Consider the following 24,006-nt stretch of genomic DNA (forward strand, 5'->3'; position numbering starts at 1 on the left):
AATATAGCACTTGCAATTTATAAGTGTAATTTTTTCCCATCTTCATTGTATTCTTTATATTTTTACTTTATATTATATAACTTACAATAGTTATGCAAAATATATAAAAAAAATTAAAAATTACACTAACCCTGCCCGGCCAACCTCTTGTACCCGTAATCCTTACGGTTCATTTTTTACCCGGATGAACCCGAACTCGTTAAGCCCGGTAACTCTTAACCAGCCCGATTCGAAACCCGGACGGTTTCAACTTTTCCCTACCCAGCGCGGCCCACCCGTTTAACACCCTTAATTAAATAGTCTAGCATATGACGTGTTATACATGTAAGCGCAATTGACATACACGCTCTACTGGATGTATTTATTAGTACTCCTTCCATCAAGTTGGAGTGTTCAAATGAAAAAATTGTAAATTTATGTATCAGCTTTACAAAGTGATACAAGTTTAAGTGGTCACGAGGCCATTTCGCCTTTAGAAAAGTATTTGTTTCTTAACCATGTCATGTGAGTTACAAAAGGAAGCCGATAGTTTTTAGCTTCTGTTTGAGTCCTTCCGTTCAGTGGACTAAATCTGCTCAAATTTTACAACTTTGAAGAAAGATATGTGCGCACATCTATATTGAAAGAATAAAACTGAACTTAGCCTAAACATAAAGGATAATTTTGGTTAAAAACTCATACTTTTGGGTAGTCTGCTTCGGCACAAATAAAGCCACATGTTCTACTTGCGTGCCATCATATAAAATTGCCACGTTAATCTCTATCAGTCTCTCTGTAACGAACTTCAAATACGCATAGCAGTAGCATCAGTACAAAATAATTAAAAAACCACAGATTCTCAATTCAACACACAGCTCTTCGCAATTCATTCGAAAGGTGAACGGAGCATGTCACGTTTAATCCAAGCTCGATTTTCTCTCTCCAGATTCTCGTAAGCCATTTTTAGCCCTAATTTTACATTTCATCTGTTTGAATTGTTCAAATGTGAAGCTTATTTCGTGCAGGATTACACAATTAAGAAGCTGAAATTCGCGTCTGTTTTGTTTTAATTGTTTTGGTAATTTTTTGTTGTGTATTGTTGATTGTTTCTGTGTTTTGTGAAAATGTGGATTTTGTTTTATGCTATTATTAATTAATGTGTTTTAGCGTATGGGGAATGGTGAGATAATAATGTTTATGTTGCATTTTGTATTTTGTTTTTGAATTAGAATAATTTGGAGGCGACTCTTGTTTGGGCTAACTTCTGTTTTGTGTTGTTCATCAAGGAAAGATCAATAATACTCCCTCTATTCCAACTTATGTGATGCACTTACTTTTTTTGTTTGTCAAAAAAATGTTAACTTTCTATATTTAGAAACAAGTTAACTTTAAATTTCTTATAAATGATTTATGGCCACACAAATGTATGACTTGTACTTCTCAAAAAAATGTATGACTTGTTTTAGACCCAGGCAAACAACATCACATGGAGGGAGGGAGTTTTGGTTTTAATGGTCTTCTTTGTTCCTCTGTTGACAATTTCTTGCAAAATCACATCATTAGTATTTCTGCTACAGAAAGAAAAATCGGGTAATGTTTAACAGTAGGCTGTAGTACATCATAAGGATTTTGAATTTTCAAATATAATGTGTCTAGTGACTGATCCAAGTTTAATTGAGTTAAGGAGCGTTTTGCCTGAAAACAGGTTTTAAATCTCAAATTATAAGGCAAAGACGGAAGACAGATTAGTGATAAGAAAAAATCAAGCAAATTGGATAAACCATTCTATCGCCTGAGCATTTAGTAGATTCTATATAGAGTCTCTTATTGGTGCTTAAATGCACTAGTTTTGGAAGTTAAAAGAAAAAGAAAATCCAATCATGCATTGTATGCGTAGCTGGAGAGATATTTTCGCTGCAAGATACCACAATACTAATCGTATCAAAGAAAAGATACCACAGTACTATTTACAATAAAAAGATACCACAATATTAAAGGTGTAGTCGAAATATGACACGTGTTATTGAGTTTTCAAGTTATTTCCTGATAAATACGCCTAAAACATCGCAAGCAGTTTATTTCTGTTGCATATGACTAGCATGATCAGGGGATTTTCAATCATGAAAGGAATAAGGTCATAGAATTCTAAGGTATCTCTATACCTCCATATTAGTCCTTGAGCTTCCTTTTAGATACTTTTGCTGGTCGTGATATTATTTCTGTTTAGATACCTGTAGATCACCTATACACCTCTAGGACTGTTCATTTGGTGAATTGACTTCTTTTCTCATTTTTGCTTTACTGCGTAACTCTGCTGGGAAACCGTTAATTCTTTTGTTTTAAAATTGAGGTATACTTTCAGTCATTCGGAGACAACATGTTCCAGTTTGGCTGATTTACAACTTTTTAAACAGGAGTGTTGCATCATCCAGAAATGTTCGGCTTTTGTCAACTGAATCCAATAAAACAGATGAGCCCTTTAAAGTTGAGGAAGCAATGGAGTCCAATAAAAGAGACGACTCCTTTAACGTTGAGGAAGCAGAAACAGTAAATATGCCTCCACCCCCAACGGAGAAGGTGTTAACAGTTTAAAGTTTTAGCGGGACTATATCTCTGTCATATGTTGCTGTTTGCACTCACTCATTTGAAGTGACTCTTTAAACTTTCACTTCAGTTACTTGTGCTCGGTGGAAATGGATTTGTTGGCTCACATATCTGCAAGGAAGCTCTGGACCGTGGTCTTACCGTTGCTAGTCTTAGCAGGTAGTTTGCTTCAGTTTCACTATAAGTAGTTATATATATCTGCTGTACTGGAGCATGAGCATTTCTTTAGGATCTTTCTTGTTGTGCACTTCTAGGTTTTGCAGGAGTCTGTCCTTTTCTGGTTAGCTGAAGTTGTGAGTAAATCAAAAGTGTAATTTGAGTATGAATCGGAAGTGTAGTTTCACAAACTATTAATGAGCCTATTTATTTGAATTTTATATTGAGTTCTCCATGGGCTCTTAGTATTCTCCTTGAGGTTGTTACTGAATGACGTGTATGCTCCCCCGTTGTCCGTACAGAGACATTTGACTTTCCTTCCAATATCGATCTCCACAGTATGTTGTAACTCTTTAAACTTCTCAAATACTTCAGACTTCTCCTTTAAGAAGTAAATCCGCACGTACCTTGCGAAGTCATCGATGAATGTTACCATGTATCGGTAACCACTGAAGGAAGGCTGCTCGACTCAGACGTGTTTGGTCTGAGTGTACTAGCTCTAATGGCTCTATGGCTTGATACTTTGATTCTTGATAGGGTAGTTGATGTGGTTTCCCATATTGACATCCCGTGCATACAGTGTTTCCTCTAATCTCAAATTAGGGAAGATCTTTCAATTTTGACTGTTGCATCATGATTTTAAGTTTGTTGTAACTCACGTGGCCAAGGCGTACATGCCATAGATCAGCTGTCTCGTTACTCTTAGCCTTGTTCACATATGCTCTTTCGGCTGACATGACATAGATTGACTCTAATCTTCTTTCCTCCATGATTGGCAAGCTTGTAATTTTCAAGCTCCCGTATACTTTAATGTCATTCGACCCAAAACTGCATAATTGCCGGTAGATGTTAGTTGTGACACAGACAATAAATCAGTGTTGTCAAAGGCTCATTTAAGGTGCGCTTAAGCCCTCAAAAAAGCTTAAGGTGGGCGCTTCGCCTCACATAAGTTGTGCTTCAGTGTAGTCAAGCCACTATGGCGTGCGCCTCAAAGCCCATGAGTTCTATCTTGAACTGATTGGTACTAAACAACAAATATTATCAGCAAATAAGTATATTAGTTGCTGAAAAAAACATTAGGAGTGAATTTGCTTCTTTCTTCTTGAAGTACATATGTAATTTTTTTTTCCTTAGTTGCGCCATTTTTTACAAAAGCCCGCACTTTAGTTGCGCTTTGCGCTTAAGCCCCAATAGACCTGGAGCGCTTTTTAGAGCTTTTCGCATTTTTCTTCATACTTGAAACCCGGTAGACATTCTGAAGTTGCACTCGTCTAGAGCTGTGACGAGGCACGAATACTGTCTTGCTAATATGGGTTATTTGCCTTCTTGAATTAATTAGTTACCACTACTCTACCGCCTTTATATTCGCTCTTGTTGATGAGCTTCTTCTCATCACCGGTCATGTGATTGGAGCATCCTGAATTAACAATTCAATCATGTTCATAGTCCACTAATTTCTCACTTACAGTGGCAAGTGCCAACTCCTTTTCTGGTTCAGCAGAGCGAGAGATGGAATGCTCTTCCTTTCCACTGTTTTTGTTTTCTTCAATTGCATAAGAGGTCTCGAAATCCTAATCCTCTTCTTCATCCGGCTTGTTTTGGGTAGACGTGGCTTTGTTACCTTCGACCCCACACTATGGGAATACACTGGGTATGTTGTTGCTGCTATGTTACCTTCAGCTTTCTTGTACCAGTAACCTCTGGCGTAGTTTCCTTTCTTTCCACAATTGTAGCATTTATCCCATTGTCGATTGTTGAAACCTTGGTTTGCCTGCTTGTTGGATTGATGTCTTGTTTGATCTTGCTTCTTCTGATCTCCCTTTGGTTATAAGCTTCTCTCCTCATCCTTTTTTCGGTAGCTTTGCTCGTTATTGTTTCTGTCGTCTTGAGTTTTATAGTTTTTCCTTTTGTTGAAGAGTGCCTTCTCTTCATCTTTTATAGAAATGCCTGTTAGTGGCTTCTCCAAGTCTTATTCATTTGCCAACAGATTTTCAGGCTCTAGAAAATGTTGGTTCTGTGGCCCACCCACGTGTGGCTGTAACTATACCTTTATACTTCGACCTCAGACCATGGACATGATTCTCCTCATCCTTGTCTCTGTGATAGCATTATCGGGATCTAATATTGATATTTCATCACATAAAGGTTACAGATTTAACCTTTGAGAAGTATTAACTGACCATCATGTTCCACTGCGAGATTGATAAAAGCTCATTTTCAAGCCTTTAATCGTGCATCATTCGTCTTTGTAAAAATCGTCGCCAGTGTGTGCCAAAAGAATCTTTGAGTGTCTTGTCATTCTTAATCCGCTGCAACATCTCTTCGACTGTACCAGTGAAAGCATACATAGCTTTTCTCTTTTCCAGCCATAACCTTCTATTTTCTTGCTGCATCTTCATTTGTTGGTGGTGCTGGGTCTGCAACAATATCCCCTAATTCATGAACGAGATAGTAATATTGCATCTTTGTGCTCCACGATCCACAGTTGCTTGCCTTGATCTTCTCACCACTTTTGAGGGTGCTCACGGAATCTGCCATTGATTAGTGCCTCTTGACTTGATAGTCTTTGACAATAGCTTGTCGGATCTCCCTTGAGTTTCTACCTCCTTGATCCACCAGGCTCTGATACCAATTGTTGAAGATTGTTGAACACAATTGGTTGCTCACATCTTGAATTTTATCATTGCAGAGTAAGGACCAGGTTCGGTCTTACAATTTTTTATACTAAATTTTTTTTTCACTCACACTCTAGCAACTCTCTTTGTTGCTCTCTCTTATTTCTTGATCTCACACTTCTCACTTCTTGCTTGCTTGCTTGATCACACATACAACTAGAATGAGCCACCTCTATTTATAGGTGGTGATGGAAGGATCTAGTGGAGGTAATATTCTAGAATAGTACCTTCCACTATCTCTAAAGTTGCACTTTCTAGACCATTTCTAGACTTCTTTGACTATTCTAGATTATTCTTGGAATATCTTAGATATTAATTAAGTTGGTGATGAATTAACAACATTATTTTTTCTCCGTCCTAGCAGAAGATGCTTTTTCGACACTGTTTCATATGCTTTTTCTCTAGATAAATGAATATCATGTCTAGATCCTTCTTTCTCTATTTATAAATTTTCTTCATTTTTTGCAAGAATATAGCATCAGATCTAGCAAGCGTAAATCCAAGTTGGTTTCTTTGTAAATCTAAGCACTATCATTATTTACCACGATTTCAGTGTATAACTCATAATTTTGATGCGATGAAGTTGGCTTGACTTTGAATATCTCATTTGTTTTTTATATTTTGCAATGAAGATAGTCCTGCTCCACTCGTTTGGCTAACTTCCACTCCGTAGTATATCTTCAGATAACATGGTATGCCCACGCCACTCCAACCTCTCAAGACACTTACAAATCCTAGATGGTAGATTCATCAAATCTCAAGGGTTTTTTAACGTTCAGAAATGTTCACATGTACATAAGTACTCTTTACTCATCAACTTGAATTTAAGCTAACTTGTAAAGCTTGGTAAGCTTAATACCGGAGTGGGACTGGCTGTTGCACACATTTTATGTTGATGGGCTTTCCTCATGTATGAATTCTGTTTCGCGATGAAGTCTTTGTTTCTCTATCGGAAAGAAAACTAAAGTGGAATCATTATCTTGCAAACTAGACGCAATTTGTTTATAATGACTTGGGGGAAAAGAATTTGTCTATCATTCTTCTCAATATAAGGCACCATGTTCTAAGTTGCTCCGATACGTCAATTTAGGTGCCGCACCCGTGTCGGCGTGACACTAGTATAGGTGTGGGTATGGGTCCGTACCGGATCTGGTTGAGCATGGTACTTTGGGAATTTGAGACGAGATACAATTTGATTCCCGAAATCAGGACCAAAACTAGGGTAATTTGAAGAAAAAGAACATATCTTATTTAGGAAATCAATCCTTTACTTATCTACAACTCGAGAATAATAAAGAAATCCACACGTCAAACAATTTTGGGTACTTTGACCACGACGGACGGAAACATTTGAGACGAGATACAATTGATTCCTGAAATCAGGACCAAAACTAGGGTAAGTTTGAAGAAAATAACATATCTTATTTAGGAATCAGTCCTTTATAAATTTAGAATAAAAAAGAAATTCCACTTTACACATATACGTATGTATTCCACAAAATTTCTCATAATTTAGAGATATTTTTATATTTATTGTTTTTGAATTGTTTTTAGCCGGAACCCCGCACCCACCCGTATCCATTCTAGGATACCCGAATCTTAGAATTTACATCTCGAAGGAGTCGACCTCTAGATCCGCATCCGTGTTGGACACTAGCACTTGTGTCCGAGCAACTTGGACCATGTTTATAGGTTCCTTTTATTCTTGTCCTCTTTGTTTCCCTATGTCATTGCAAAACCATGCGTGACACGAAGTTTCTTTTTAAGTTCATGCGTATACCTGCTATATCTAGTATAAATGTGACTTAAAATAGTTTTTGGACATGGTCAAAGATTGTGGGGCAGTCTAAGAGTGTCCGATTGTGTCATCTATCATATATCATATGCTTCTGAGGCCCCTCTAGGATATGATCCTTCTCTAGTTGGGATTTTTTTTAGATTGCCAGTTGTTAGAATAGTCATGTAAATAGGAGTAAATAAATAACCCTAATCCAATATATGTTAGGAGTAGGACATGTTATGTGTGTATATATATAGGGCTCATTGTAACATATGTATATACATCAATAATATATTTTCTCCCGTGCTTTCTCACATGGTATCAGAGCTTTAGTGAGAAACATATCGCTGTGCATCATTCCAGCGACTTCCGGGAAGAAAGAACTCAGTCACCGTGCAATTTTCCGGTGACCTAAGTGACTTATTGCGTCAAAGTCACTAATTAACAGTGTTGTGCAAAATCCAACACCACCACAAGGTTCCCAAGAGAGATCCGACCAAACCCCAGAAAAAATCACCGGAAAATAGCCCTCCACGCGCCGTCACGCGCCTGTCGGAACTCTGCCGCCGGCGGCGCGTCTGTCCCACGCGCCGGCGCGTGAGGCCTCTTCCGGCCATTTTTCGGCTTCGCTTCTTCAGGACAGTTGGATCGCCCTGCAATTCCGAGCCTGTCCATATTTTTATTTTTTAATTCCGACCACTTTGAGTTTTTCCGGCGACTACACTGATTTTTCCGGCAGCTACAGTACTTTTCCGGCAAACACAGTGTTTTCTTCATCTGTCTCAGAGAATTTTCAGTTGATTCTTTTTTGTTATTTAGTGATAATCCAACCATGTCTTTGGGAGTCGATGCTTTCGGGTCTAGAAACCCGAGTTCTGGCAGTTCCGGTGTTATGATTACCTCAGAACCTTTAATGGGAGGTTCAAACTACTTAGATTGGGCTTCATCTGTCGAGTTGTGGTGTAAAGGTCAAGGAGTTCAAGATCATTTAACAAAAAAGGCTAGCGAAGGTGATGAAAAGGCCAAAACACAGTGGGAGAAGGTCGATGCTCAGTTATGTAGTATCCTGTGGCGATCTATTGATTCCAAGTTGATGCCCTTGTTCCGTCCATTCCAGACATGTTATTTAGTTTGGGAAAAGGCTCGTAATCTATACACTAATGACATATCTCGTTTCTATGATGTAATATCGCGAATGACAAGCTTGAAGAAACAGGAATTAGATATGTCTACTTACTTGGGACAAGTTCAGGCAGTCATGGAAGAATTTGAGACGTTGATGCCAGTTTCTGCTAGTATTGAAAAACAACAAGAGCAACGACAGAAGATGTTTCTAGTTCTTACACTCGCTGGACTCCCTAATGACCTTGATTCAGTACGTGACCAGATTTTGGCTAGTCCAACCGTCCCCACAGTTGATGAATTATTCTCTCGATTACTTCGCCTTGCTGCAGCACCTAGTCACCCAGTGAGCTCATCACAGACACTTGACTCATCTGTCCTCGTATCCCAATCAGTGGACAATCGGGCATCTCATACTATGGAGAATAGACGAGGAGGAGGTCGTTTTGGAAGATCTAGACCCAAGTGCTCCTATTGTCATAAACTTGGACACACTCGTGATGTATGCTATTCTTTACATGGCCGCCCAACCAAAAATGCTTATGTTGCTCAGACTGAGACTACAGGTAACCAGGGATTTTCTTTATCTGAAGGGGAGTATAATGAGTTCCTTCAGTATCGAGCAAGTAAGCAGACATCTCCACAAGTAGCTTCTGTTGCTCAGACTAATACTTCTGTTGCTGGTAATTCTTTTGCTTGTGTTTCCCAGTCTAGTCCTCCTGGACAATGGGTTGTGGACTCAGCCGCTTCTGATCATATCTCTGGTAATAAATCACTTTTGTCAAATATTGCGTATTCACAGTCTCTTCCCACTGTTACTTTAGCCAATGGGTCTCAAACCAAAGCAAAAGGAGTTGGACAAGCGAATCCCCTACCCTCTGTCACTCTAGATTCCGTTCTCTATGTCCCTGGCTGTCCTTTTAATCTTGCATCTGTTAGTCGTTTGACTCGTGCCCTCCATTGTGGTATATATTTTATTGATGATTCCTTTATTATGCAGGACCGCAGTACGGGGCAGACGATTGGAACAGGACTTGAATCAGAAGGCCTTTACTACCTTAACTCACCAAAATTCCTCCAAGGCATGTCTAGTTACAGATCCTCCAGACCTAATTCACAGACGTTTAGGACATCCAAGCTTATCCAAGCTTCAGAAGATGGTGCCTAGTTTGTCTAGTTTATCCACATTAGAGTGTGAGTCATGTCAGCTCGGGAAACATACCCGAGCCTCCTTTCCTCGTAGTATTGAGAGTCACGTAGAGTCTATTTTTTCTTTAGTTCACTCTGATATATGGGGTCCTAGTAGAGTCAGTTCAACCTTGGGATTTCGTTATTTTGTTAGTTTTATTGATGATCATTCAAGATGTACTTGGATTTTCTTAATGAAAGATCGTTCTGAGTTGTTTCCTATATTCCAGAATTTTTGTGCTGAAATTAGAAATCAATTTGGTGTTTCCATTCGCACTTTTCGCAGTGATAATGCCTTAGAATATTTATCCTCTCAATTTCAGCAGTTTATGACTTCCCAAGGAATTATTCATCAGACCTCTTGTCCTTATACCCCTCAGCAAAATGGGGTTGCAGAGAGAAAGAATAGGCACATCATTGAGACTGCTCGCACACTTCTCATTGAATCTCATGTTCCGCTGCGTTTTTGGGGCGATGCAGTTCTCACAGCTTGTTATTTAGTTAATCGGATGCCGTCCTCTCCCATCCAGAATCAGATACCGTATGCAGTATTGTGTCCCCAATCACCCGTATACTCTGTTCCCCCTCGTGTTTTTGGGAGCACTTGTTTCGTTCATAACCTAGCCCCTGGGAAAGATAAGTTAGCTCCTCGTGCTCTCAAGTGTGTCTTCCTTGGTTATTCTCGTGTTCAGAAGGGCTATCGTTGTTACTCACTTGATCTTCGTAGGTACTTTATGTCCTCTGACGTCACATTTTTTGAGTCTAAACCTTTCTTTACCTCTTCTGACCTTTCTGACCCCCTTGATATATCTGAGGTCTTACCTATACCGACCTTTAAGGAGTCTACTATAGCACCTCCTTCACCTTCCGCCACAGAAGTCTTACCCGAGTCTCCTATAGCTCCTCCTTCACCTTCCGCTATAGAAGTCCTATCCATTCCAACCGTTGAGGAGTCTAGTGCCACAGGAACACCACTTTTGACATATCATCGTCGTCCGCGCTCAGGTCCAGCTGATTCATGTCCTGCACCCGAACCTGCTAATACTGCGGACTTGTCTCCTCTTAATCAACCGATTGCACTTCGGAAAGGTATACGGGCCACCCTTAATCCTAATCCCCATTATGTCGGTTTGAGTTATCATCGTTTGTCATCACCCTATTATGCTTTTCTATCTTCTTTGTCCTCTGTTTCCATCCCTAAGTCTACAGGTGAAGCATTGTCTCATCCAGGATGGCGACCGGCTATGATTGACGAGATGTCTGCTTTACATACGAGTGGTACTTGGGAGCTCGTCCCTCTTCCTTCAGGTAAATCTACTGTTGGTTGTCGTTGGGTGTATGCAGTCAAGGTTGGTCCGGATGGTAAGGTTGATCGTCTTAAGGCTCGTCTTGTTGCCAAAGGATATACTCAGATATTTGGGCTCGATTACAGTGATACCTTCTCTCCTGTGGCTAAGATAGCATCAGTCCGCCTTTTTCTATCCATGGCTGCTGTTCGCCATTGGCCCCTCTATCAGCTAGACATTAAGAATGCTTTTTTACACGGTGACCTTGAGGATGAAGTTTATATGGAGCAACCACCTGGGTTTGTTGCTCAGGGGGAGTCTCGTGGCCTTGTATGTCGCTTGCGTCGGTCACTTTATGGTCTAAAGCAGTCTCCTCGAGCCTGGTTTGGTAAGTTCAGCACAGTTATTCGAGAATTTGGCATGATTCAAAGTGAAGCTGATCACTCTGTATTCTATCGGCATTCTGCCTCGAGTCTCTGTATTTATCTGGTGGTCTATGTTGACGACATTGTTATTACCGGCAATGACCAGGATGGTATTACTAAATTGAAGCAACATCTCTTGCAACACTTTCAGACTAAGGATCTGGGCAAACTAAAGTATTTTCTGGGTATTGAGGTCGCTCAGTCTAGCTCAGGTGTTGTGATCTCACAACGAAAGTATGCCTTAGATATTCTTGAAGAGACAGGAATGACAGGTTGTAGACCGGTTGACACTCCGATGGATCCGAATTCTAAACTTATGCCAGGACAGGGGGAACCTCTTAGCGATCCTGCAATATATAGACGGTTGGTTGGTAAATTAAATTACCTTACAGTGACAAGACCTGACATTTCCTTTTCTGTGAGTGTTGTGAGTCAGTTTATGGATTCTCCGTGTGATAGTCATTGGGATGCAGTTGTTCGCATTCTTCGGTATATAAAATCAGCTCCAGGCAAAGGTTTATTGTTTGAGGGTCGAGGCCATGAGCAGATTGTTGGATACTCAGATGCTGATTGGGCAGGATCACCTTCTGATAGACGTTCTACGTCTGGATATTGTGTCTTGGTAGGAGGAAATTTGGTGTCCTGGAAGAGCAAGAAACAGAATGTGGTTGCTCGGTCTAGTGCAGAAGCAGAATATCGAGCAATGGCTATGGCGACATGTGAGCTAATTTGGATCAAACAGTTGCTCAAGGAGTTGAAATTTGGTGAGATTAGTCAGATGGGACTTGTGTGTGATAATCAAGCTGCTCTTCATATTGCGTCAAATCCAGTGTTCCATGAGAGAACTAAACACATTGAGATTGACTGTCACTTTGTTAGAGAAAAGATACTCTCGGGAGATATTGCTACAAAGTTTGTGAAGTCGAATGATCAGCTTGCAGATATTTTCACCAAGTCCCTCACTGGTCCTCGTATTAACTACATATGTAACAAGCTTGGTACATATGATTTATATGCACCAGCTTGAGGGGGAGTGTTAGAATAGTCATGTAAATAGGAGTAAATAAATAACCCTAATCCAATATATGTTAGGAGTAGGACATGTTATGTGTGTATATATATAGGGCTCATTGTAACATATGTATATACATCAATAATATATTTTCTCCCGTGCTTTCTCACACCAGTCTTGTTGGTTGTTGCTCAAATAATTTTTTTTGACCTTTTTGTAGAACAGGAAGGTCGTCATTACAAGAGTCTTGGGCTAACAATGTTATTTGGCATCAAGGTTGGCTATTCTCATTGTGCAAATTACTTTTAGCTCTTCTTTTGTATGGTGCTGGTGGGCCTTCTAAGCATTTTCTTCTGCTGACAGGAAACCTACTTTCAACTGATTCATGGAAGGATGCACTCAAGGGAGTTACATCTGTTGTATGTACCGCCTCTATCCCCGATTTTTACCATAATACTATCTGGAATCATTACTGGAGTTCAAGCACATTGAGGCAGAAATGTTGCTATCTATCTTTTGTTGGTTCTGTCTCTCTTTCTTTTTGGGTGATGGAGGAAGTGGACAATTTGAAAGTTTAGGTGGTTTCTGGCAAGATTTTCCTCCATGTCTTGGTCATAACCCGTCAAAGAAAGTTGTTGGCTGCCATGGCCCATGTTTAAGGCTATTTCCTTCTCTTTAAACAAAATTGGAAGCAACTTCTGATTTTTCACATGATGCGTTATTAATCGTTTTAATGGAGAAGATGCTAATCTGTGGTAATTTCTGAACAACGTTTTTTGGTAATTTGTTTTTAAACTGGAAAACTTCATTGAGTTTATGCTAAAAACCATAAAACTCCGGACAAATCTACTGAGAACAAAATGTGATCCTTCTAAACCAAAGTAGGCCGTGAAATTTAGGTCAGAATTAGCTTCCTCTGTGTTAACATGTGATATGAGCAAGGATAGTGGCTCCAGTTCTCTAATTTTCAACTTCTTGTAACTTCCATGTTATCCATCATCATTTGACTTCACTCATTATGTTTAATCACTCTTCACTTATATCCTTAGATGCTTTGCACCAGTGTTTGAAAAAGCGCGCGCTTCGTCGCTTAAAGCGCGAAGCGACGCGAAGCGATAGAGTATCGCTTTTCTGTGCCTAAGGCGACGCGAACAGCTGAAGCGCACACTTCAGAGAAAAAAGCGACGAGGCGAGCGAAGCGACGAAGCGATCGCTTTTGAAGAAAAATCGCATCTGGGCCTCTTTTTTTTTTTTAAAAAAAAAGATTGGGTCTGTTTTTAATTTTATACAAAACAAACCCCTAATGCTGCGCGACATAACAGAACACAATTGCTGCGATTTTCTCTCTTCTTCATCGAAAAATTAGGGTTTTGGGACAGAAAGTTTCTGCTTTCTTTTCTCCTCTTCATCGCAGCAGACCAGCACCAGTCCACAGCTCCAGTCAACCAGTCCAGGTAAATTTTCCTCTCCTTTCTTCTTCTCATTTTTTTCTTCTTTCTTTCTTTCTTCTTCTCATTTTTTTCGTCACTGACTCGCTGGGCTGGAGTTCCTTCTTTCGTCTTCTTTCTTCTTCTGAGTTTTGTCTTCTCTTTATTACTTCTTTCTTTCATTATTTATAATTTATATATTTTATATTTTTCAGTTTATTTGATTTTTTAGTGTATATTTCAGTAATTAAAATTAATTATTATATATGTTATATTTTCAGTTTATGTGATTTTTTAAATGTATATTTCATTTTGTATAATTAATTATTGTATATATTATATGTATTTTCAGTTTATTGATTATGTTTTTTCTTATATCTTAATAGGGATATTAAAATGTTGATTCTAGTAATTTAGCAGCTTTGATTTTGCTTGTCCTATGGTTTGTGGATGATTTGGTGGTACCTAGTACCTACTTTTAAGTATTTAAATTGAAGTTTTTGATTATTTATAAATTTACATTATGTTTTTTAAGAATTACGCTTCACTTTAATAAAAGCGTGCGCTTCGCATTTGAAGCGAAGCGAGCCCTTGTCGCTTTTTTGCGCTTCGCGCTCTCCAAAACACTGCTTTGCATTTAATTGCTTGAAGCTGACCCTCCCAAGCTCATATCAGCATGCATCTGGATCTGTGGTACAGCTAATGTGATAGAGAGATCTTATACCTTATTAAAAAAAATTTCTTGGATCCTTTTTTTCTGCAAAGTGAATTTGGTTTTGATCTGCATAATTGCATTAGCGTCTTTTCTCCTCCTTCCTGCACTCTTTATACAATAAATTAGCTTAGTTTATACAGGACTTCTTAGTGAAGGTTAAAAGTGCGATTTCAGCATAGGTACTCATTAACGCATATATTTCCGTTGGCTGTTGCTGGTGTTCTCTTCTAACTGAAACTTCTCCTTAGATATGTGCTTGTTAATTGTTGGAACAGTCAATTTTACCACATTTAGAAAGGGACTATCTGGTGTTTTTTTTTTTATCTAATAGGGTGTAAGGAAGTTAGATACAGTATGCAAGTAGTCAATCAGTCAGTTTGGTAGTGCCAGAGAGAGAGGGAGGGAGGGAGGGGGGAAGGAGGGAGTTTGTCTCTTATGCTGGTTATTTGGCAGTCTGATATAAATAATTGGATGCGTATTGAATGGTGCGAGTCTAGGCCTCAGCTCCACTATGTTATTACCCTCAAAACTGGAATTTTCGCTATGTGAGCAAAGTAAAGTAAGTTGGATCTCTAGTGGTTTGACAATGAATGGGCTTCAATTCATAGAGCTTCACTATATTCAGAAACAGTTAAATTTACTTGTACTGGTGGATAGCCTTATTTTTTCTTTTCATCCGCAGCTTCAATTAAATAGACTTATTGATAAACCATGTTTACCCTTTTCTTGTCTTCTGAGATATTTGTCTACACCTTTTTCGTTAAAGTTACTGTTTGCGATTCAGTCTGATTCTCATTAAGTTTTGCTGCTATCCTATCCAGCCTGATTCTCATGAAGTTCTCTTTCTGTACAGCCACTATGTTCACATCTGATTCTTTTGGTATTTATATGAGGAGTTAAGAGCACTGGTTTTTTTCTCTCTTATACGATGTCAAACTATGTTTGCAGATTTCATGCGTTGGCGGGTTTGGCTCTAACTCATACATGTATAAAATCAATGGGACAGCTAATATAAATGCCATCAGAGCTGCTTCAGAAGAAGGTATTAGCTAGCTATAAAAGTCTACTTAAGCTGTTAAGCACCTTTCTGTAATGGTATGAGATTTAGCTTAATTCTTTTTTTTTTTAACCATGAAAATTGTGATCTTTAAATGCAATAAGAGGAGCTTAGCTATGAAGTGGAGATAACTTTACCTGAATGTTAGAATATGTAATGTTGTGAAGTCTTTTATTGATTGCTATGGATGGAATCCTTCCCCTTTCGACCAACTAAAGCACCTTGTACAGTGTTAATATAATTTTATATTTCTTTCTGGCCTTAAATTTAAAGTCTTAGAGCAGCCAGTTGGGAATTCACATTGGTCATAAAACCACCTTTTATTGTTTCTACAGTTGATTGCTTGTTTCGACCTGGATTTTTAATATTTATTGTTTCGACCTGTTGGGAATTCACATTGGTCATAAAACCACCTGGATTTTTAATATTAAACAGCCTCATAAGGTAAGGGTAAGGTCTGCATAGTGCATACACATTACCCTCCCGAGACCCCACTTGTGGGATTGCACTGGATTAGTTGTTGTTGGTGCCTCTAGGAGGTAAAAGTTGGTTAATTGCCAGTAAGGACCTGAATCTGATGTTGGTAGCATGTGTAAACGATGTTAAACAGCTGGGAAAGGTCTTTGTTATCTTTTGAGGAGCATATTACTCTAAGCAAGCTTGTCTTCTCTGTTTTTACAGATCCCGAAGGGAGTTGTGAGTTTGATTGATATTCTATGTTCAACATTCTTTTTAATAGGTAGAGCTGAGGTATTGTGGGGTTTTTTTTTTTAGGGAGGGGGGGGGGGGTGGCGCTCTTGCTGACTGGACGTTGTGAGCCTATCTAAGTAGGAGGAAAGTTTGGTCTATGTAATCTAGCATCTTAAACATTTCCTTATTAGGAAATAGTTTTCGGGATATTCAAATGAGAACCTAATCCTCTTTGGGGTGGTGATTAATAACTACTACCCCGTTTCAACACCACCCAAAAACATTAATGGTGGATAAATTGGTGAACAATTTAGTTTTATAGGCATAGTTGATCGGAAGCAAAAGGGGTTAGATGAAAAATTGGTGCATCCATCAGATCAATGATTAACAATTTGTAAAAGTATTGCATGTTCAAGAGCATGATCATTAATTTTATGAGTTCATCTTCTGTTTAGTGTCCGTAAGAGTAGATAACAGTGACCAAACTTACCTTCTGGTGGTCCCTTTAATTTGGACATACCTTTCTACCTTTCAGCTTTTGAGCCGTAAATATGCCTCTCTCTCCTTTCTGCCAAAGGGAACTGAATTTCACTAGTTCCATTTCTTTCGAAGTTCGACTGTAGAGAAGTGAATAGTCTCATAATTAATTTGGCTCCCATGTACCCTGATTGTATTCCAATGCTCAAGACATGCAGTTGGAACTGATACTACTCTCCATAGTCTTCAACTGAATCTCTCCTTGTGGCTCGTTTCTTTGCATTCTCACATAGGAAATGTGCTTTTGCAGTCAATCTTGACACATTTGTTTGATTATGGTAGCCTAAGTATCAATGGTTTGTGACCATTAGAAAGCCTAGCAATTTGTTGAGTCCTAATTGATGTATCTTGCACAGGGAAAAGTTGCAAGAGTCACTGCGACACCCTGACCCTGTTCCACCCTTTTTGCAGTAGACATACTGCAATAATATATTAGCTTCTTCATCCCAATTTATATGACACTCTTCCCATCCCGGGAGGTATGAGAATGTTCGATACTATTCCATTAATGATATTATTTTATACAACTTTGATAGCTGTTAATGTTCAAATCATTTCACTATTTTTTATAGTCAAACTAGTTTTTTAATGATTACTTATTTTTTTTTTTTTTACATATAACTAATTTTATATATAGGTCTAATTAACATCATAAGCTTTGGGTTCAGTCAAACACCATCATAATATAAATGGGACAAGCGGAGCACGACTTAGTTTTTCACTATTTTTTAAAGTCAAACTAGTTTTTTAATGATTGCTTATATTTTTTTTTTTTTACATATAACTAATTTTATATATAGGTCTAATTAACATCATAAGCTTTGGGTTCAGTCAAACACCATCATAATATAAATGGGACAAGAGGAGCACGACTTAGTTTTGGAACTTTTATATTGCTCGCTCCATCTTCAAATATGAGTGGTCGTTAGACATTGTCCTAACAAGAGTTCATGAAAACATAATTGTTGGTTGTCGTATGTTTTTGGTCAGAGTATATTCCTAGTATATTTAAGGTAGATTTAGTTCTTGCTTTGCGTGGGACATACATGATAAGTAGTTGATGATTTCTCGAGCGAGATTAGAAGCTTTAGTTCATGGATTTATTCTGTTAGAGCTTAAGTCATCTGCTTCCTTGTACTCTTCCTCCTATCCATAACCTTCTTTTTCCCATACCTCTTATGTTAGACCTCTATTCTCTTTTAGAGGGTCATAAAATAAATACCTATGCCTGTGAACAGTAAGTTTTTTTCATCTCCAGTGTGCCAAGTGTGCCAACCAGAACAATAACACCAACTACGCCTCAGTCCCAAACAAGTTTGGGTCAGCTATATGAATCCTTACTAACAATGTTACTCAATTTGAATTCATCGCAGGCTAATATTATACAAAATAAAAAGTACTAGAAGTTCCTTTTTCTGCTGATGTTTAAATCTCTGAAAGGTTAAAAGTTCCTTTTTGTGCTGATGTTTAAATCTCTGAAAGGTTAAACAACTCATAGAAAATCATAGTACGTAAAGTAAAAGTGCAAACTTGATTAAAACATATTCTCAATATATCTAACACTCTATAACCTATATGCGCATTTTATCAGTTTGCACCGGAAATCAGATCTTCAGTCTGCATGATGAATGTCTTGTTTTGACATCAACTTTGGATAAGTAACTAAAAGCTGCTTTTGCTGAAAGAGGACCACGCTGTTGTATTGGTAGACTGAATGTGTTGTCCATGCTGGAGTGCTCCATGTAATGTTGTTATAACATGCTTTACCTGTATGTGCAGGAGTTAAAAGATTTGTTTACATCTCCGCTGCGGACTTTGGTGTTGCAAATTACGTGTTACAAGGTTATTATGAGGGGAAGGTATTAGCTCAATACTTTTGATTGATGTAGACAAATGAATAATTAAGAATGTGCAAAAGATGTCAACTTCTACTTAGTAGTAAAAGACATTGTGTGGTATGTTATTCTTGTTGATTCAAACTTTTTGTTCTTTTGGCGGCCAAAGAAATTTTTTGCTTGGCATGAGCCAAGAGCTACTGATAGTCCTGAATGTCAGCTCAATTAACTTGTTTTCTTTTGAATAGTTTCTAGGTTTTAGTGAATAATCTGGAATTCTTCAATTGTTAGGCCTCTTTTCAGACACTTATTTAAACCTTCTAAAACTAAAAAGAGTCGACGGGCTCTTCTATTCTAGTCTCCCTGGCGACCACGGATGACAGCACCCACAATTAGGTCTTCCTGTTCTTGGAGGAGGGCCCGTTTCCTGTCTTCCAGGACGCTAATGCGGTCCCGGATCCGCTGCATGGCTGCAGCCACAAGTGCAGGATCGATGGGAGGCAGGTGCTCCCAAAAGGCAGCCAGGGTTTGCTGCCTTTGTTCTTTTTCGTTTTCGACGGCTTGAATTGATTCTTGAATTGTTGCAAGTCTTCCGACGATATCCATTTCAGTGTTGTTGGAATAAGTGTTACTGAAAGTCTTTCTTTTTGACTTCTACGTCTCTCTTTGAAAATATAGACTGAAAGAAGCTTCTATTTATAGGCCTTGGAGGTGCTTAACTCTTTCTTATTAGATGACATGGTTGTAGGAGGGTGTAAGATAAATTTCCTTTCTAAAACACAGTATATTTTATTATTTTCTAGTCAAAAGCTTTTTAACCATGTCAGAACTATATTTCTTGGTGGTCTGTGAGCCCACGATATTCAGCTGCAATGGGACGGTTGAGTACATAATGGAGTTTCATCTAGGAAGTGTTATGTGGATGCGGGTATGAGTGTCTCATATGAAGTTCAAGTAATCATAGGTATATTCGATTTTATCAGGTTTTATGTATGATAAAAGTGAGCACATAAAGTGTTCATTATCCTTTTTTTTTACCAGATACTTAATTAACTAACAAAATAATTACATGGGTGGCGCCACATTGGAGCTGTCCAGTTGAACAGTATTGTTTGAGACGGTATTAGTTATATTATAGACCAGAGTTTTTCTAACAAAAGTAGTTCATTATCCTTGCCTTAGCCTTCAACCAGGTTTCTAAGAATTTTCCTGATAAATAGCCTCTCTGAGGTTTACTTAGAAATCAAGTGACATCTAATAGTCGTTGGATGACGGAAACAAGTGTTTTGATTTCTAACAATATATCCTCTAAGGAAGTGGTTGGGCTTTAGATGGGTTCAAGCATTTCTGTGTTTAGGTGTTGATATGATTTACTTTTGATGATAGAGTTATTGTTACATTTGGAGAACTAGTCATTTACTACCAATGAGCAATGTAAAGGAGGACTCTTCATTTAAGTCTCTACGCAAATAAGGTAGGTGAATATTCTATAATTAGATAAGAATATTCTGAAGTATTCTATAAAATATTACAGTATATATAATATTTTCGTGTTCATTCTATAAAATATTACATTATATATGATATTTTCGTGTTCATTCTATAAAATATTACAGTATATATAATATTTTCGTGTTCAATGAACACGTATTATTCTTTCTTGATAAGTCGAAGATGTGTTATTCTGGACACATTTTCTTAATATTCAACGTACACCCTCAAATGAAGTAGAAAAATCATTTTTGAATTAGCTTACATTGAAAATGTCGCTGGGTAAGATATGTTGTCAAAATAATGGTCGGAAAGATGCATGTCACTACTCGCTACTAGAATAGCATCGGAAGGAGAGAGTTGTTCCGCTGATCAGTAGGAGGAATGAGCGGTGCTCTTTGCTGAAAGAAAAGAGTTACAGTGCTAATCGCAAGATAGAGAAGGGCATCTGTTGTTGGGAGGGAAGTGGAGAGACGTGGCCGCTGGATAGCGGACTCGGGGCATTGTCTTTGAAGTGAAAAGAAGAGTGGTGACGATCGCTAGAGAGAGGAAAGATGAGGAATGTTGTTCATTGGCAACAGGAGAGGCATCGGTCATCAAAGATAGAAGTGTGCCGGTCACTATAAAGAAGCGGTGCTGACCATGAAAAAGGCGACAAAAGCAAGAACATTTGCAGTGCAGGAGGTGTAAGGTCATCACCTATAAGCAGAAGTTACTTGAGAATCTACCTAGATCATGGAGATTCTGCTACCATGTGCAAATAAAAGAGAACCTTTTATTGACTTTGAATATTGGCATCACAACTGCGGTTCCTTTGTTAGGAATATTAGGCTACATATAATATGATAAGTAATTATTTCCCATACTAGTAAAGTGACCAAATGTTCTATAATAATTACAGATACATCTTAAGGTATTTTATATAATATTTTTACGACCTCCGTTCCATTTTAGTTTGTCCCAAGAAGATTGTCATATTTCTTCATCTACCCTAGGGGTTAGCTCAATTGGTAAAGGCTGAGGGACTTGTGTCTTAGGTCACAGGTTCGAGGCCCACGCTAAGCGAACTAACAGAGTATTTAAGTGAACCCCCCCCCCCCCCCCCCGGTCCATCGTACTGGAGCGATTCGAGAAGAACAATTAGGTTCATATTCTATCCTTTCTACAATGCCTATAGGCGAAGTGCGTCGTTTCAGATCAATTCTTCGCTGCAATCGCTTCGATCCACCCCCTCGGTGGAGAAGGGTAGATGGGTGAGTCCATCATCCCGAGTTTCGATGGCTGCGTTGGCCCAAAGGATCGCGGATTTCTCAGTCATAAAAGAAAATGTCATACTTCCTTATTTAGAAACAATTTAACTTTAAACTTCCTATTTTTTCCGTATGAGATGATATATAGCTAATAGCCACATAAATGCCTATGACTTGTTTTAGACCAAAAGCATACAATGGTGGAGCTTACTGTTCAAGTATGCCGGATGAGGTGATAAAATTTATAGAACTTCTGAAAGTGACCTTTTTGTTCTCATGTCTGTATTATGTTATGCAGCGAGCTGCTGAAACGGAGCTTCTAACAAGATATCCCTATGGAGGTGAGCAATTTTGGTTTTCATTGGGTATCTAACCACTTTTTGGTGCACACATGTCATTTTAACTGTGCAACTGGATCAAAGTAATAGGCATGCAAAATTGCTCTGTTTCATGTTAGGACGATGCAATTATTTTTTCAAAAGTTTGATAATTTATCTTCAGATAATTGTCAATAGATCATAAGATTGCAATTTTATCTACCTATCCAATCTTCACTTGCTTCGGCCAACCCTTTCTGATAGGGGAATGAACTGCAGGGGCTTTCTGATAGGGGAATGAACTGCAGGGGCAATGCTTGTTTAGGTGTTTCCCTTTCCATTCATTTAGTTCATTTCATGGTATGTTTTCATGAGCACATTACACCATCCCATTAGAGGTGGCTTGTGCAACATGCATCGGACCTATTGAGGAAGGGTCAGAGGAGTGATGTGAGGAGTGTTTAGATAGATGTAGGACAATCTGCTGAATTGGTGACCCGTTAACAAGTGGCGCAAAATTGCTTGTTTATGTTTGAGGATTATCCACGTTTAGTGCTTAGTGTGACCTGACTCAGCAAAAAGGGGAGAAAACGCGGATGTTATTAGACTATAGAGGAAACATCATGCAATGTTGGACTTGATGCGTTTCACCTTTATTGTATTGCACAAGGTTGTAAATTTTTTTGCTTGTAATTGTATCTCTGTTTTTATGATTTAAGATTTAAGTGTTAAGATTTATTCGCCCCATCTGTCGATATCTTTTTTTTTTTCCAGGAATAATTCTGAGGCCTGGATTTATCTATGGAACACGTCGTGTCGGGAGCATGAAATTGCCCCTTGGTGTAGTTGGTTCTCCTCTAGAGATGGTGTGTACCCTTTGCTTGTTCTTTACTTCTTTTCATGTACAACTACTGCACATACAGCTTCTTCATCCTGGAAGATGAACAAAAGTTGGACTATCCACCTTCCGTTACATTTTTTCTTTTATAATATACATCGAAGAGATATTACTTTTTTGTTTCATCTAGCAGTCGTTCCTTAATGGAACTCCCTCCTTAGGTTATTGAATTGAACATGTGCTATATTATCCGAAGATCCAAATCCCCTCAAACCCCTTTCTCCCATCTGCACAAAGTTAATTGAAATAAAACAATAATTAGCTTGGAAAGGGAACGAAGAGTCTCTTTCCTTGCCTCGTGTCAGATCCATACAATGAATGGTCGTGCTATATGACTCTTTCATCCATGCAATTTTTGCAATTTCTGTGCATTTTGGTAGTTTCTCTATTATGTTTTATATATTATTTTTTAAAGTTTCTCTTGGTTACATTTTCAGATTCTGCAACGTGCAAAACCATTGAGTCAAATACCCCTTGTTGGGCCACTGTTTACTCCTCCTGTGAACGTCACTGCGGTAGCTAAAGTTGCCGTAAGAGCGGCAACAGACCCTGTATTCCCTCCTGGTGTGATTGATGTTTATGGAATCTTACGCTACAGTCAGCAGAGATCTGTATAAGGTGAAATGATTTCACCTGAAAATAACGATACCTACGGGGAAATTCCTTTTTAATCCTCCTAGACCCAATAAACTCCACTTCTCAAACTTATCATGATGGTGAAGTGTACTTCTTGCGAGATAGATGTGCCATTCAATAAATGATGTTTTTGGAGTTGACAGTACCATCTGCTTGTAGTTAAATAGCCTGCATATGGCACATACCAGATGCTTATCCTCTCCCCCCTTGAGTGTGGCTGTTGTTCAACTCTTTTACCTAAAGAGTCAGGAAATGGATGCAGTAAAGTATAAGAATCAGTTTTTCTTTTTCCCTTCTTGTTTAGTTTCAGGCAGAGCAGCTTATTTTGGCACTTCGTATGAAGAAAGAAAAAGCAGAGCAGCTTGGTTCAGTTCATCAATTTGTTTTGGTGGAGAAGGCTAGTTGAATCTATGCAGGTGCTTTAAATATGAATAAATGACAACTCACTATCTGATGAATAAGCAGATACCCGAATAGAAGAGCAGCAAATTGCAGTTCCAGGCAAACAATTGCTTTTACCGAAATGCTGTAGTTTTTTCAATAACTTGGTTTGTATTAGTTGATGAATACATCGTATTTGGCCTATTTTTCTTGACTAGATGTTTGGCGAGAAATTAACCAATTTCATGTTCATTAATGGTGTGCATGCTGTTTATGTTAATTGGCAGGCGATTAGAGACGCCAGAGTAGTTCATGCGTTTATTTCCATTTTCCTTCTTTTGAACTTTGAAGTGAGCGTGGTTGGTTATTGCTTAATTGTCATGAGTTTTCCCACGTGAAGCGAAGGTATTGGTTCACACTGTGTCTTCTGTGGGAGGTCTGAAGCTGCTTTAGGAGACGGTGAAATAAAAGATAAAAGTAACTTGAGGTGTGACCATTTGTCGAAAGGTTAGAGAAAGTATACTATTATTTTTTTAATTATATTC

General features: G+C 38.5%; 1 protein-coding gene across 1 annotated transcript; it reads left to right on the forward strand.

Moving 5' to 3' along the window:
• Positions 1 to 729: 729 nt before the first annotated feature.
• On the forward strand, positions 730 to 23,782 carry LOC109208872 (uncharacterized protein At1g32220, chloroplastic-like). Its single transcript, XM_019372027.1, has 10 exons — positions 730 to 931; positions 2,394 to 2,556; positions 2,654 to 2,742; positions 12,448 to 12,503; positions 12,591 to 12,646; positions 15,318 to 15,411; positions 18,433 to 18,512; positions 21,528 to 21,570; positions 22,321 to 22,412; positions 22,882 to 23,782. Exons 1-10 carry the CDS (start codon positions 888 to 890, stop codon positions 23,059 to 23,061), a joined length of 897 nt encoding a protein of 298 aa, XP_019227572.1. The 5' UTR covers positions 730 to 887; the 3' UTR covers positions 23,062 to 23,782.
• The last annotated feature ends 224 nt before the right edge of the window (positions 23,783 to 24,006 follow it).

This window comes from Nicotiana attenuata, unplaced genomic scaffold (assembly GCF_001879085.1).
Source record: "Nicotiana attenuata strain UT unplaced genomic scaffold, NIATTr2, whole genome shotgun sequence".
NCBI classification, from domain to species: Eukaryota; Viridiplantae; Streptophyta; class Magnoliopsida; order Solanales; family Solanaceae; genus Nicotiana; species Nicotiana attenuata.